The sequence below is a fragment of the Leptinotarsa decemlineata genome, unplaced genomic scaffold (genome assembly GCF_025532065.1).
Source record: "Leptinotarsa decemlineata unplaced genomic scaffold, Ldec_3_MD MMD2_tig00004307_RagTag_RagTag, whole genome shotgun sequence".
Classification (NCBI taxonomy): domain Eukaryota; kingdom Metazoa; phylum Arthropoda; class Insecta; order Coleoptera; family Chrysomelidae; genus Leptinotarsa; species Leptinotarsa decemlineata.
This window is the reverse complement of record NW_027412606.1, coordinates 5,544,632-5,562,028: the sequence shown is the minus strand read 5'-3', so window position 1 is coordinate 5,562,028 and position 17,397 is coordinate 5,544,632. Positions and strand designations below refer to the sequence as shown.

At 35.5% G+C, this 17,397-nt stretch overlaps 1 protein-coding gene across 3 annotated transcripts in view; it reads left to right on the top strand.

Moving 5' to 3' along the window:
* LOC111503664 (vasoactive intestinal polypeptide receptor 2) overlaps positions 1 to 14,915 on the top strand; it is a 266,571-nt gene extending 251,656 nt beyond the window's left edge. For all 3 annotated transcript variants that reach the window (XM_074178839.1, XM_023158028.2, XM_023158027.2), the window contains 3 exons: positions 3,924 to 4,045; positions 6,514 to 6,605; positions 10,686 to 14,915. In XM_074178839.1, the coding sequence (XP_074034940.1) occupies positions 3,924 to 4,045; positions 6,514 to 6,605; positions 10,686 to 10,784 (313 nt within the window). In that variant the 3' untranslated portion in view covers positions 10,785 to 14,915. The remainder of the gene's footprint in view (positions 1 to 3,923; positions 4,046 to 6,513; positions 6,606 to 10,685) is intronic.
* Positions 14,916 to 17,397: the final 2,482 nt, after the last annotated feature.

Sequence of the window (17,397 nt, the reverse complement as noted above, 5' to 3'; positions counted from 1 at the left end):
GAGAAACGTTCCACTTAATTGCTCCAAGAGCGTACGTCAGAAGTACGCGAAAAATTTTCTTATAACTCTCTCATTTAGAGTATAATAACATTACGAGTAAATTCAATATAATCTGCAGCAATTCAATTCAACGTTAATCGCTACTTTAGCGCGGACAGCTCACAAAAGGATTTTCTGAAAAGAAAGTTTTGATAATTTCATGCTGAATATTAATACGGGAATGAATACTGCTGTTGGGTTCTTACAAAAGTTTTTTCCGTTTTAAGGTTATGTGTTTTCAAACCCCTCTTTCCCAATGGGCACTTTGGGCAAGTGCCCAGGGACCCGCGATCGATAGGGGACCCCCCTCAGATGAAATTCAAAATCCCTAGTTCCTGTCAGATCACCAAACGATAACCAATATTTGTTACCAAAAAGCTTATATAATTCGAAGAAATCGAACCTAAATTACTGACTACAATACCAACTTACTAGCTTTTACATGCGCGAAGCTATTCTACTCTCGCTCAAAAATTATGCTTTCCGACTTCAGCGTGCTTAAATAAATTTGAATATATAATAGTATACTTAGCACATACACATTTTAAAGAAAAATTATCAGTAGTACACTTATCAGTGTGACTCGCTCCATTTAAATTGAGCGAACGAAGCGAAGTATGAAGCTTCTAGTTTGAATCAACTAATTAATTCAATTGAGAAGTTACATAGAAAATTGCAACCAAACTCTCCAAAACAACTCTCCAACCTGACTAAAATTTACGAGGCCTCCACTTCTTATACTCTCGTCCAACAGCCCTCTACTACAACCACGCTCCCTGCAACAAAATGGGGACCCGACTGGCCCACTAGGGACTACTGTTACCGACCGCGATTTCTCTTATTCACTGTTACAAAATACAATTAAATATATGAATATGTTTTTATCTTTAGTGCAATCTCTAATACAACAATATTTAATCCTCACTTAATCATACTTGTTTTATAAATAAAATTCAATAAAATATTTGTTAAAGTTACTTTTGTGGACTATATTACATTTATCTATTCGTTTCATGTGATTGTTAATAAAAATAAATATTTAACCTTGTTCATCTACTTTCTTTGTCTATTCTAACAAAATAGTGTTCTGTCAACGTCATAGGGGCCCCATTATCCTCTTATGCCCAGGGCCTCCAATAGGTTAAAGACGGCCCTGTGTGTTTTTGTAGCTCCATATCTCAATAAAGCTCTGGTCTATCAGATATACTGCTGATAGTCGTAGGGGGCTGTTGAGAATCATTCTTTGGAGTTGTAAGAGGCTATGTGGCATGGTTAAGTGGTTAGAAACGTATGTTTCTAAACGCACAAACTCTCAATGAGTATGTATTCTACTGTGGGTGGTGTATACTGATGACTGGAGAATTCTGTACTCTATACATTGATGTGGTTCAATTTTTTCCAAGTTTTAATTTTTTGCCTCTTTTCAGTTCATTACTATATAATGTCGTTAAGCGATTTTCGGCAAAAATTTTTATACTAATTCGAATCGAACCAAAGGGCTGCCGAAATCGCTTGAGAAACTTACCAGGCATTTGACAATGATAGTGTTAGTGAACGCACAGTTCGATGTTGGTTTGCGAAATTCAGTTCCGGAGATTTTAGCCTCGAAGTCCCGAAGTGGTCCACCTATAATAATCCAGGATAAGGATCTGTCTCTGTATCTGTATCTGTAGAGTAGAGAGGGTGAGTGTAGTCCTACAGCACTTGGGCCACATGTGACCCTTTCCAGGAAGGTGGACAGGTCACTGGGAGACATCTACTTTATATCGGCAGGTGTAGGCCAAGACTCGCCGAACACACACTCTCTTATTGACGATAACTCCAGACACTCGCTTAGGACATGCCTGACAGTTTCATCTACCAGTTCTCACATCCTGCACAGAGGTGTGTCCACTAGCCCCCATATTATGGAGGTGTTTCCTTACTTGACAGTGGCCAGTCAGAAATCCTACTGTCAAGCGTAGATTTTTCCTGGTCATCGCCAGATATTTCTTCGGCGCCAGCTTCCCAGGGTCGCCCAGGGTGATCCTAGCAAGATTGCATCCTTTGATTCCATCCCATCTCTTTAGGGATTGACCATGGGTGTGACGTTTGGCTAGGTCCGCAATTTTCGAAGTCATCAGGCCGTAGGTGTCACTGGGTTCTAAAATTCTCAGTCCAGCTGCTTCCTTCGCCGAAGAGTCGACAATGCGATTACTTTTACTCCTGTGCTCTTTAACCCACCTCAGGATAATGTTATTATCTAACGAGGCTTTGGCTAAATCATGGTGGCACTCTAGTACTAGCCCTGAGGTAATACGTTGTCTGTTCAAGGCTATAGGGCTTATCTTCTATCAGTGCAGATTGTTATGTTTTTGCCAGAAATTTCTTCCCTGGTTATTTCGTTTGTGTTGATTAAGATACCAGCCAGTTCTGTTTGAACCACGCTGGAATTTTTTCCTATTCCCCACTCAATCCTTAGGCTTAGTGATCTGGAGTATACTCCACATCCTGAGCCTTCTTTGGATTTTGAGCCGTCTTGCCCAGGGTGATCCTGGCAAGAATGCATCCTTTGATTCCATTTCATTTCTCTAGGGATTGAGCATGGGTGTGACGTTCGGCTAGTTCCGCAATTGTAGGTGTCACTGGGTCGTAAAATTCTTAGTCCAACCGCTTCCTTGGCTAAAGAGTCGGCAATGCGATCACCGTCACTTCTGTCGTGCTCTTCAACCCATCTCAGGATAATGTTACCGAGGCATTGGCTAAATCTTGGTGGCACTCTAGTACTAGTCCTGAGGTAACACGTTGTCTGTTTCAAGGCTAATAGGGCTTGTCTACTATCAGTGCAGATTGTTATGTTTTTGCCAGAAATTCCTTTCCTGGTTATTTCTTTTGTGGCGATTGAGATACTAGCCAGTTCTGTTTGAACCACGCTAGTATTTTTTCCCATTCCACACTTAATCATTAGGCTTAGTGATCTGGAGTACACTCCACATCTTGAGCCTTGTTTGGTTTTTGAGCCGTCTGTATATTATATGGGTATTGCATTTGTAGCATGTGACTGACCCCATCACAAACGGTGCTTGGGCGGATGACGGAAGAACTGGGCGTTAGCTGCCATGTGGTTTTTGATGGTTTGAAACGTATTGTAGAAAGGTCAAAAAACTCGAAAAGTGAGTGCCCCTCGATTTGAACGATCGAAAGAAATTGTTACTTTTCGAGTTATGTTCTTCTTTGCGTTTGCGCAAACCAAAATGGTGCAAAATGGTGCTGTAATGAAAAGTTGGTCCTCTGGGATAACAACGACCTTCAAGGCAGTGGTTCGACGCCTATGAACACTTCCTGAAGGCAGAAACCCATAAAAAAGACCATGGTTACTGTATGGTGGTCAGCGGCTGGTGCGATTCACTATAACTTTCTGCAACCGGGCCAAACCATCACAACAGAGGCGATATATACCGAAAATTGCGTGAGCAGCAGCCGGCAGTGGTCAACAGAAGAGATCGAATCCTGCTCTATGACAAAACACATGTTTCACAAATCACCGCCGAAAATTAAACGAACTGAGCGTCGAAGTTCTGCCGCACCTATCATACTCCCCGGACTTCTCGCCAACCGACTATCATCTTTCTAACCGTAGAACCTTCGCCATTCAGGATCAGGCAAAAACGGCCTTCATCGACTTCATCGAATCCCAATCACCCAATTTTCCGGCCGACGGAATTAGTCGACTTGTTACGTTGGCAAAAGTGCACTGATTCTAATAGTCCTTATTTCGATTAAGTTGACCAAGTATCCACGAACGAAACTTTTGAAACAACCTAATATCAAGTAATTGGTACTAAGTCGATATTTAAAAAAATTGTTCATCAATTTTTTGACCTGATTTCAATAAATGTTTGTAGATTAGCAGTGGGGAGGCAGTCAGTTTGCACGACTATGTCATGTAGTTCCATTTATGCCAATGGAGTGGTTCATCGTGGCAGTAAATCAAGAAGTGAAAAAAGAAAACAGTCAGCAGTTCAAGGTAAACATACGCATAATATTTGATTTGAAAATTATCTCAAATATTTGCCAAAAAATACAAGGTTTTCTTTTAGGTTCAACCCATCCTAATTTTTTCCAAAGATATTTGGGAAGACAATAAATAATATTTTTTATTCACTTAGAATGATTACACGTTAAAAGGAAAGAACTCCGACTTTGCTCAACTATCTCAAGTTGGTGAAAATCTGTGAGGTTTATAGAACATGAACATTCAGAGAGAAACATGTTCAAAAGGCTTGCTCTGAAAATGGTACAAATCCATGATAGTTCGAATTTTATAAACCAAAAAACAAATATTGAGCAGTGATATTTATCATACGGTCATGTATCTTTAATGATGTCATTAATTTCAGTTGGTGATTACTTGTAGTGTGTTATGAAAAAAGTACATATAAACGTATGTCCTAACTGTCCTACGTTTCCGTTTCATTAATAATTTTTGCCGATTTTTATTAAATTATGTGTGTTTGTTATGAGTAACGAGGAGCCTCTCTTCATAGAATTGGAATTTTCATTCCAGTGGCATCGCAGAGGGTTACTTGATCGATATTTATGGTAAAAATCATTGTACGCACTGTTTTTGCTGTGTGTAATTTTTTTTTCAATAATAATATATTTATTATCGCATACACTGATATACATTATATAGAAGCCATAGTAATCTATAGCTTGTTCGTAATAAGGATACATTGTAATTAACTGTATAAATACTTAATCTAACATTGAAAGATAATGAATGATGAATTAATCAATAACCTTATTACCAGAGACAAATGCTTGAGTTAAATTGCTGTTTGAAATAGTTTCATTAACAAAATCAGAAAAGAAAGCTCTTTCGATATTCAGAATGGATTTCTTTACTTCTCTCTTAAACATATGAGAACTATTGATATTTTTAATTGTTTCTGGTAATATTTGGTATAAGCGTGGTCCGAGATATGTTGCATTTCTTTATCCTATGGTTTTGTCACATTGTGGTGCATTTAAAGAGTTTCCCTTTTTCCTAATATTGTAGAAGTGGATGATTGGTTTTATTTTGATGTTTCCATTTTCAACATTAGTGAGTCTACTCATACAAAAAAAGTTGTCAAACATCACATACCCTCGCTTCTTTAAATAAGGCAGCAGTTGGATGAGATTTTTTCTATTAAATATAATCTTCAGAATCCATTTTTGTATGACATGTAGATTCCTAAGATAACACTCATTCACTCCTCACCAACCTATTATACCATAGGATAGTTGGGATTGGACAAGTGCGAAGTACAACATTTTCAAATGTTGAATGTCAAGAAAGTTTTTTAAGTTATTGAATTTAGAAAGTGTACCTCTCAACTTTCTGATTATTTCTCTCATCTGTAGGTGCCATCGAAAATGTCTATTTAAATGGATACCTAGATATTTTATTGGCTCCCGTTCAGGTATGTGAGTATTGTTTCCTATATTTATTTGATTTTTACTTCGATTCAAACATTTTTAAAAGTGAAAATTGTAAAAAAACATTTCTAAAGAGAAGCTAATATAAATATGAACTGAAAATAAAAAAACTAATTTCTTTCAATGTTTTATCTAGTTCATTCTCTGAGTGAGAAGCTTGCCGCGGATACAAAATAGGTAATCTCGCGCGGCAAGATTTTGAATATGTTACAGAACAACCTAGATCGAACAATTGATCATTTTTTCAAACACGCTTTTTTGTTAATTGTTCAATCTGATAAAAATATCAATCTTGGCGTACACTGATTTTTTACCATTAATATTCATCAGGTAACCCTTTGTGACGCCACTGAAAGAAAGCCTATGAAAACTATGAAACGAAGCAAGTTAGGAAGCACGTTTATATGACCTTTTTTTTATTAAATATGACAAATAATCACCACCTGAAATTAATGACATTTAATATACACCCTGCATATGTATATGGAGAAGTATCAATTTCGTTGATTCATATTAGAATAAATTAAAATCACATGGCATATAATCGGTTAAACTAATTACGGAATAATTTTTTTTTCTACTTTTGATGTCACTTTTGTCATTACAGTTAGCCTTTAAAATATTTACATCAACATTAGACATTAGATATGCATAAAAGTTTAACATCCAAACCAAGGTCAAATTTGTATCTGTTTTTATGTTTGTTAAGTAACAAGTACCATTTACTGAGTTTACGTGTAAAGTATTCTGCAATGTTTTTTTTTCACTGTTTTCATTTCTATCGTCCTGAAGAAGTTTTAGTATTGAGTCGAAAATTTGTCGTATTGTAGTTCAGAGTAAGTTTGTTTTTTTTTGTCAATAAGCTGTTGCCTCCAAATAAAAAGCAATCCCCAATACTTATGGTACCTATCTGAAAATTAGGAAGTGTTTACCTTTTAACGTGTGATTCTTAGCACGGACAAAAAATACCAGTTTAAATAAACATAATACATTCATCAAGTACTTTTACAGAGAGAGATAAAAATCACCATTGTAATGGGATGAGACCAGTGAGAAATGGACATGTTTATAACTGTAACAAATGCAGCTCGTACTGTGGACAGGTACGTTCTTTCATAACACAATATATAAAGCTGTGAAACATTATTTCTTGATTCATCTTGCCAACAAGCAAGCATCATCAAAATATAGTATAGGCATTTTCCTCAAAAAATATTTATTCATAAATTTCAAATTTTTCCCCCTCAAAGTAGACCCTCTCTGATATAATACACTCGTGCCAGCATTTTTTCCAAACATCAAAGCATTTCTGATATACACTTTTTGGTTTTTACCTCCTCAATCGTCACAAAACACCATCCTTTCATGGGTCTCTTTAATCTTGGGATCAGGTAGGCCAAATCTGGTGAATAAGGAGGCCGAGGAATGATTACGGTGTTGTTTTTGACCAAAAAATTGCGAACAAGCAATGACGATTTTGCAGGTGCATTATCGTGATGCTAAAGCCACGAACTGTTTTTCCACAACACCGGAGTTTCTTGTAATGCTTCTCGCAAGCGGAGCATAACTTCAAGATAATTCTCCTTATTGACCATACGACCATAGTAAAAATAAACCAGAAGTTCACTCCCACTATTTTCATTCATACATTCAAAGTTCTCGGTGACAACGAAGAGAAGTGCGGAGCCAATTTCGTTATTTTACCATAGGCGTGCGCTCATATAATAATGTCTTTTTTACATCTCCCATTTTCTAATCACTTAATAATAAAACAAACAACAATAACCAACTACAAAAACTAAAAATAATAATAACAACAGCGAATAAACTAAACACAATACAATTTCCGACCGTTTATTATACCTAATCCGATGCCCGTGGCACCGTCGAATCCTTCAATACTACAGCACTGAACGCGTTGGATGAGAATCTCATCCCAAAGCCTCGTGTCCACTAGCAATTAAATTTGCTAGAGTATATTTCATTAGTTCGGACTTCCATTGTCTAATATAATATTAATTGATTTGAAATCCCGGAAAAAAATTTCGAAAAATTAAAAAGATTAACCGAATATACGAATGTTATTTAACAAAAACTGAAAATTACAAAATTACATACATACAAGCAACTACCAAAAAAATAAACACATTGAAATATTAATAAAAGCTGAAAAAAATTAAAAAATATTAAGAAAAAATGAAAAATAAAAATTAAAAGATTCCAAACCAAGTTACGTCACGACGTTTCGATTGTTAGTATCCACAATCGTCTTCGTGTGATATTATTTTTATTTTTCATTTTTTGTTAATATTTTTTAATTTTTTTCAGCTTTTATTAATATTTATTATATTTTTTTATTTTTTTGGTAGTTGCTTGTATGTTATTTTTTGTAATTTTCAGTTCTTTGTTTAATAAAATTCGTATATTCGGTTAATCTTTTTGATTTTTTAAAATTTTTTTCAGGGATTTCAAATCAATTTATATTATATTAGACAATAGAAGCCCGAACTGATGAAATACACCACGAAACATTGTCAACCACCTTCAAACAAATTGCCTAGAGTACTCTTACAAGTCACTTGCGATGCGTGTAAACAGCAGCGCTAAAGGAAGTTTGCTGAAAGTTTACTCTCGGGCCAAGTACTTGCCGACTTGTTAGAGCTTGTAGTGTACACGGCTAATCTAAGCAAATTACTTTGCACTTTACTATTTCGAGGCTGTTTCGAAATATTTGCAGCAAATTGTGAGATTTTGTGAACTATTTTAAACTTTTATTTATTTTTTTTTTGAATCTGAATTATAATTCTGATTTTTTCAAAAAAATGGAGGAACGACGTGTTTGGAATAGAGAAGAAACTCTTCTGCTAATTGAAAATTTTAAACTGCACCCAGAAATATGGAATGTATATTGCAAAGATTCTAAAAATAGAGTAAAAAAACAAGGCGCATTTAAAAAATTCGCAGAACTATTCAACACATCTGAACATGAAATTCAGCGCAAGCTACATAACTTGAGAACACAACTAAATCAGAAGTGGAGAAAAATTCAAAAGAAAAAAAGCATAATTTGCTCTCGATGAATTTCTTATCATTAAAAAATTATGAAGGACGCATATTGCCAAAACAATTTTCCTAACTTTTTCGGGGACAAGTTGTACCTATAGGTTTTCTCAAGATTCGAAAACGATTTGCTATAATACCAAATACGTTCTCAATTATCCTTCTTGCTCTTGACAGCCGGTAATTAAATACACGATTTAGCCCTGGCTGGTTTTTGAACGGATATGGCTTAAGCAAGTATGGTTTCATTGCAAATGCGTCGTCTTCTACGACTACAAACGGTGATAAGTGTTCTCTTCCTGGAAGTGACCGTGGAGCAGGCAAATTCATAGTATTTTCTTCCAAAGCTCTAGACAGAGAACACATATTATGTACACCACCATCTGATACTCTACCATTGCAGCCAATATCCACATAAAATATTCTATATTTTGCGTCAGCCAAAGCCATTGCCATGCATAACGTAGATCTTCGCTGAATCCATTTTATGACCCAAATTTTTCTACGCTTTTTGTTATTTTCCTTTTCCTTTATTTGTTTTTTTAAAACATGTTACAACAGCAGCAACCACTTGCTGAGACGACATTTTTCTGGAAGTGTGTGTACACGTTACTCAAGCAAAGAAACTTGCTAGAGTAATTTGCCGCAATAAATTTCAAAACAATTAGACTGCAGTATAGACACGCCGGCAAGTACTTGGTGAAAAAACTTTCGCAAGTTACTTGCAAGTGGACACGAGGCACAAGAGCGGTTGAAGCTCCCCGGCAACTCGGGCGGATCACGTGGTAAAAGAGCCTACAGGTGATACTATTCTACTGTGATACGACCATGTAGCAAGAACTCCTGATGCACTACGCCAGGGTAATCGAAGAAAACCATGTCATTTTATCGAACTTGGCGTGCTTTTTTGGTCTTGGCTCTCTTGGGTTCTTCCAATGGGACGATTGGAATTTGGTTTCGATATCATAACCATGTACCCATGATTTCGTCACCAGTCATGACTCTTTTAAGCAAATTTGGATCGCCATTCAACAATTCCCGAGCGATGTTCATGCGACGGTTTTGTTAGTCGGAAATCGGCAATTTTGGAACGAACTTTACTGACACACGCTTCATGTACATTGCTTGGCATGAGCCAAGTGATATGCCGACACCATCAGCAACTCTAATAGTCCTTCGACGATTCTCGTTAACATTTTTTTTTGTTGTTGACAGTGGCGAAAGTTCAAGTATTTTTGAGCACTCAATTCCATTTTTTACAAAATTTGATGCAAATTCTTTTATCATTTTTTTTTCGATAGCTGAATATTGCCGAACACGTAAAACATTTCTAATTTTTATGCATCTCGTCAACAACCTGAACATGCTGATCAGCTGAAACTGTGAACATGTGTTCGAGACGAGTGTACCAACATAAAAAAATGCTAATCGAATGTACATAGCCCGCGAAATTTGAATATTCACCTTATTTTTTGAATGGTCCACGTACAGAAGAGAGACCATGAAGAGCCCAATTGAAAAAATATCTGAAGGACTGCTTCAACGGTGCAGTGGTATTAGATGAAAATAATCACTGTACACTATTCATTTAGAATAAACGTGAACAAAATTACTTTCTAACGCTTAGCAGCAGACAATAGAACAAAGTGGCAGGTGGCATTACGTCTTATATGAATATGAGTCACTTTTTCACAGGAATAAAGCCATTTACGAGTACCAAAGAATAAGTCCAGAAAAACATGATGATAAACATACCTTTACAAATTAGTACAGGAAAAAAGAATGTTGGAATGAGTGTCATCAAAAGATGGGAGAAAGCGCCAAAAGCACATGAACCTGCAGAGTTTCTTGCACACTTGAAAAAAGCGAGCGGCAGACGTCTTCCTAGAAGGGAAAAACAGCTTAGTTGCTCGTAAGATTCAGAATATTCAGATTTTGAAAAGTTCGTCTGTTGCAAGTCATGAAAATACATCGATCACTGAGTTGTATCAAAATTGATGAGATTTCCCCTCTATTCCGTCGACTAGACATTTTTATCTGCAACTCAAATGTTTTATAATGATAGCTAATTTCTTTGCTTTTCATTTGGAGCTCTAATCAGTTCTCTTCTCTATATTTTTCAGGCAGAAACCTCACTATGCATAGATCCAAGAACAGAAAGAAAATCTACTGGGTACGCAGTTGCCGATGAAGAAATCTGTATGTTGACGAGAAATTGTTGAAATGTTCTAATTTTGATCAAAGTGATCTAGGCATATCCTATAACTCGTTGCTGTAAGCATGACACGAGTGACAAAAAATGTATGAATTAGTGATAAGGTGACAACAGCACTCTTTGTAATATTGATAACAAATGGATAAATTTCATGTTCTGTATATTTTTCGTTATGCCATCAATGTAGAAAAACGTGTTACAGATTCATATTACTGTACATTTAGGTCTTGAAAATGCTACTCTATGCTGCATTTTGCTAATATTTTATTCATTTATATTGACAGTGATTTTTTTCATTCAATTAAAACTTCATTTTGACTGATGTGATTGCAATGAATAATCTTCTCGGTAAAATTTTAGATTTTGTTATGTGATTTGTGATACCTAGATGTCTTTATTCAAAATTTGTCGAGATACGGCCATTCCAAAATCGATAATACTATAAAACAAGTTTTTAGGGTCCATTTCTGATAATAAACTTTCTTCTCACGATCACATTCTTCTAATCGTGACTTATTTCAAACATTTTCACAAAATGTTCAATTTTTTGTTATCACTGTTAACAAATATCAAGTCTGAATTAAAAAAATATGTTGCCAGATTCTGAAAATTCTACTCAGCTTGTTAGAAATTTTGTACAGAATCTATTTTTATGTAGGAATGTAAAACCATGTTTACCACTGTTTACTACAGTGTGTCAATTTGAAAATGTACCAGCCTCTCTATTTTGTCCCCTATAAAGAATCTGAAAACATGCAAAAACAAGTCAAACTTATTTTTATGGAGGACACTTGGCAAGCTAGTTTTTAATTAAACTAAATCAACCCCCGAGCAGGGGTGGAACTACCCCATTACCTTTCTTGTTAGCAGTTCGCGAGAAATGTGGTGAAAACTGTTGACAAGTTCAGGTATCAAGAACACTTTGTGATATTATTTTGATGAACTCAAAGAAACTAAAGTCATATTACATAATGGTGAATTTAAAAGTATTTTCAATTCTAATATTCATAAAGAAGCATAATACTCCGTTGAGAATTATTATTAGCAATAATGTACATATCCAAAACAAGCCTCTTGGTAGTTAGTTGAAGAGTTGTCAAAGAAAGACAAAACCAATTTTTGGCAACCAGAAATGGTCTCGAAATGATAAAAAAATGGAGGATGTTTTATTTCACCTGGGCTCTTTTTTTTCTAAAGTAGGCATATGTAGTGTATTCAACTTGTGAAATCGATGAAACGGCTGGCGGCCGTTAAAAAACTTCTATTCCATCGATGAGAGATTTATCATCTATGGCACCAGTATTTGAACTTGTCGGTGTGACATCATTACCATGAAATAGTTGTCTCGTTATCTTCATTCTCTTTGAAACTGAATTTTCAATATACGACTCCGCCACCGCAGAAGAGTTCCAACCTCAAGTTCTCTTACCGATAGTAGATCGTCACCATTTTCTACAAGCTTAGAAGCCGAGGATCTGCGAAACGAGTGCCCTGTGTAGAACTGCGGATTTTCCAGTTTTAAGAATGCTGCAATTATCTTTGAAACAGATCCAATAGTCCACAACTTGTTTAACACCATTCCTATAACCAATGAAGAATCGCCGATTTTCCAAATTTGAAAGCCGTATTTTTGATATAAACCATAGACATCAAAAGGAAGTTCCTTTTGTTTTTAGTATACCTCAATGTAACCAAAACTCTTGTACTGGTTTTCAAAATCATCCACAGTCAGCTTAACAAGTTAATCACGTTTACAGGCGCCAAAGATACCACACCTTAATACAACCTTTTCTAGCAACCATGTATGATCATCTGCCTCCAACTTCTTCAGACAAAATTTTTGCTTTCTTTGGTGTGTATCCATCAAACATTCGTCTCAAGAACAAAAATAATTTTCCAAATCTGGAAATACCGTTTCTGTAGGTAATACTTTAAATATGGTGTACGATTTAAAAAAATAAACTTGAAATGTCAATGTTGTCATAAACGTTCAAAGCAACGTTCAACTTTGAAATCTTGTTCCACAGAGAGTTAGGAGAATAAAACGCTGATTTTCCTTTCGTATAGACTAATGATACATCTTCATTAACCACCTTTACATTCTTGCTTTTACGCCACTCTTCAAAATGTTCATATTCTTTTTGATATCGCTCTTGAGTTATTTTCGGCAGTGAATCAACACTCGCTGCATATGATTTCCCAAATATTTTTAAAGAAATTTAATTTTGTTTCCTCAATTTCATCCGTGGTCGTTGTTAAAGCGAACTCGCTAACACAAAAAACTTACGTTTATAATATTGTTGTTGTTAAGCTTTTCCATGACAACACGATCTGTTCAAAATCTGTTTTTCCGTTAATCAGCTGTCGCCCCCATACGAACGACAACTCTCAGAATTTGAGAAACTTGTGCGAGCTGAGGACTAACGAGGTCTTACCTTTTAACGTGTGATTCTGTAGAATTACGAGGCACGTGGTTTTTTCTTTCCTCGGAATAAAAATGTAATCTTTCAGCGGGATTACGAGAAGGCATGAACGACCTTGTAACGTAACGACATTCATAACTACCATCATACAAATACTACTTTGACTAAATTACATCATTTCTAATAATATTAGGCTTCATTATTTTGCTGGATTTTTGAAGTAAAAATACTTACTTAAAAGATGCGCATAAATGAAATCAATAATATTCCTAACAACACTACTTACAACAACAAAAGTGAAGCACATTTTGACTTTTCATCAGAAAGAGTACTGAAAACCAAACCAAGGAGTTCTATGAAATTTCTCTAGCAAACAATTTCGATGTCATATGTTTATCAGAGACGTGTCTTAATGATTATGTTTATGACTATGAGATGTGTGATGCCCGGTATATCATTAGGTTGTTTCAAAAGTTTTGGCCGTTTTCATGAGTATAGTTTGAACTATAATATCAGTGAATACTCATTCAGTTTAATTACAATTAGCGCCATTTGAATCAGTGCACTTTTGCCAAAGAAACACAAGTTAATTTACTCCGTCAGCATAAAAATTGCCTACTCGGGATTCGATGAAGTGGACGAAAGCTGTTTTTGCCTGGTCCTGATTGGCGAAGGTTCTACCGTGAGCAAGTTATCGAAGTGCTTGAAGAGATGGTAGTCGATTGGCGAGAGGTCTGGGTAGTATGGTGAGTGAGGCAGAACTTCGACCCTCAATTCGAGGAAGCAGACAGGCGTTGTCGTGGAGCAGAATCGGAACTTTTCTGTTGACCAATGACGGCTGCTGCCGGTATATTTGGTTGATTTCCTATAATAGGACTCTGTTGTGATGGTTTTGGCCGGTTGCAGAAAGTTACAGTAAACACACCAGCCGCTGACCACCATACAGTAACCACGGTCTTTTTTGCTGGGTATTCGCATTTGGGAAATGCCTGGGTAGCTCATCGGTATTCAACCAGTGTTCGGAAGTCTCCTGTTGTCGTAGAGGATCCACTTCTCATCACACGTGACGATCCGAACCAAAAAAGGGTCGTTTTGGTTGCGCAAAAGCAAAGAAGAGCAGACCTCAAAACGTGACATTTTCTGTTGATCGTTCAAATCGTGGGCACCCACTTTTCCAGCTTTTTTACCTTTTCAATATGAATGGGATCCGCATCCCACGCACCGTTTATGATAGTTCAGTCTCTACCGGGATCCTCAAATCCACGTCCTGGATTACTATACGTCGACCACTTATTCGGGCATCATCTTCAAAGCTAAAATCTCCGGAAAGAAATTTCGCAAACCAACGTCGAACAGTGCAATAATTCACGCTATCATTGCCAAATGCCTGGTCAATTTTTCGGGCTGTTTTGTCAGCGCTTTGGTTCAATTTGAATTCGTAGAGAAAGATTGGCAGAAAATCGCTTAACGACATTATATAGTAACAAGCTTAAAAGGGGCAAGAAATTGAAATTTGGAAAAAAGAACATCAATGTATAGAGTACTAAATTATCAAACGATCAGTATACACGACACCATAGAATAAATATTTATTGAGATGAGGAGCTACAAAAACAGATGACATAAAAACGGACAAAACTTTGGAAACTACCTAATAGAAGTGAAAATACTCAAAACACTTACCGTTATGAAATACGACTTCAATTTCTTTCATTTCAGTACATTAAAATAATATCAAAAAATGTTTTTTTGATAACTAAACTTGTTTAGAGTTTTTACCAGATTCCTCGCGAACTGCTAACAAGGGAAGACAAGTCTGTGGTGTTCTAGAACGGGAAGCTGAACGAATAAAGTGCTATTCGAATAAAGTATGAATTTTCATGAAATATCAGTTAATTCCTTCACACATGTCACAATTTCTTGTCTACTGATATTATATGTACAATGTTTTATGGTTTGATGTCGTAATCAATACCTTTTATAAACAGGAAGATGTATTTTTGTGAAAATGTAGGCAAATGTAAATAATTGAAAAACAATATACTGAATAATAAAGTCAAATAATTTCGTATAGTTGCATTTTTCATCAGATTTCATAAAGCCCTGATTATTGTTTATGAAACCCTTATCCTAATGATTATCTCTGCATACATGCAACAATAATTTTTCATATACTTATGCATATATTGCAGTTATGAAACAGCATAACACATATACTCTGTGAATGGGGCGGCCAAATCAAGTTCACAGTGCTGGATGTATGTCAGTGAAAGGTCAAATAGACCAAATTTCAAATAATGTAATTCCCGAGTGTCTAAAAGTTGCAATCGTCAAACCATTACCCAAAGGAGCCGAATTTTCAATTAAACGTCACAGCCAAAGAATTATGGAAAGGCAATAAAAATAATCATAGTCGTACTGCTGATATTATAACAAGTGCAATAGATTTACATTTCTTTTCAAAAGTAGGAATCGTAGCCACTTTGTGCGCTTCTTATCACTCAAAATTATGTCTGATAATAAGAAATTCAGTATTAACTCATCAATCTCCTAAAGCATATATAATTTCGCTGGCCACTCTTATTATTCGAAATTCTTCTTCTTCACATGTACTGGACATCTGCCGTTCACCCAAAATTATATGTAAGGACTGCGATGCAAAATATTATGGACAGACTAAAAGATCTATTAAAATAAGATATAAGGAACACTTAGCACACCTAAAATATAGAAGACCAGAAAAATCAGCAGTCACCCATCATATTTTGCAATAAAACCATTCCATAGACTTTGGTTCATTAAGATTAGTTACACAAGTTAACAAAAACAGGCTGTAGATGTCTGCGGGACTGTAGAAAGTCCCGTAGGCATCCCAAAAGTCCCGTAAACATAATAATATTATGAATAACGATGGTGGACCAATACTATATATATATATTATTTTAATTATCAGATTTACCTGACTATTAGGTAAGGCCACATTGTAAAATCAATTTGAGACTACATTTAAGACGCTGGTACCTAGCAGAGGTATCTATGGTATATAAAACTCCAGTAATATTCATTACTACACCAAAGATTCCAAACAGTGCATCACAAATAGATTTTAGAAATAAAACTGACCGGCTTTACAACTGCATAACTATCACATGATTTGAATCTGAAAACTGCTCAACCTCTCACATGCCATCTATCATTATCTTTCAAATCCGGATTATTTCCATGAACAATATTTTCTCTAAAATATTTTTAGAAAATTTTGCTGAATTAATAAATTCAATATTTCTCAGAGGTGTCAAGACAAAATGTCACTTTGACAATTCTTTGTTTTCCTATAATGTTTTCGTCCTGCAGAAACGAGCACTCAGATTCATGTCCAGAGCTAAATACACCAACCATTGCAAACCGTTATTTATAAAACACAGAATTTTGACTTTAACTTCCATTTTTATACTTGAAACTCTATGTTTGGAGCATAAGCACAAGTCCAACGTCTCCGATACTGAGCGCGCTCAAACAAACCATAATTCTCGTCAAATAACGAGAAAAAACTTACCTCTCCCCATCCCCCACTTAGAATTAACGAAAAAATCAATAATGTATGAAAGTAAAAAGATATATAACAATTTGCCACCCTGTTTGAGAGAAATCTCCATACACCATATTTTTCGAAAAAAAGGCAAAAAAACACTTTTGCTCAAATCCTATTATATCCTACAGGAGTTTTACGATGATGCTCATTTATATTCATTTTAGATTATAAGCTATGTAAATATTTTTTTTACGATGATGCTCACTTTTTGTGTTGTGAAAATTTTTGTATTTGTCGACTGGTATGTGGTATATTTGTCAAATTTAATTATGTACTGACTTAAGATTATAGAAAGCTTTGTCAATAAGAATATCTTTTCTTGGACAATAAAGTATATTGATTGATTGTGATGGACGATAGTCCATTCGAATTAAGAATTGAAGCAGTAAAGTTTTCATTTTTCAGGTTTGACCCAAATCACCACATTTGACATTTACATTTTGAAAAATGTCAAGTTTTCAAATTGTCACTTTGACAATTCTTTGTTTTCCTCGAGGAATGAATCACTATAGTGATGGACGACAGTCCATTCGAATTAAGAATTGAAGCAGTTTAACAAAGTTTTCAACTCAGTTTTCATCACAGAAGAAATCAGAAATTCCAAA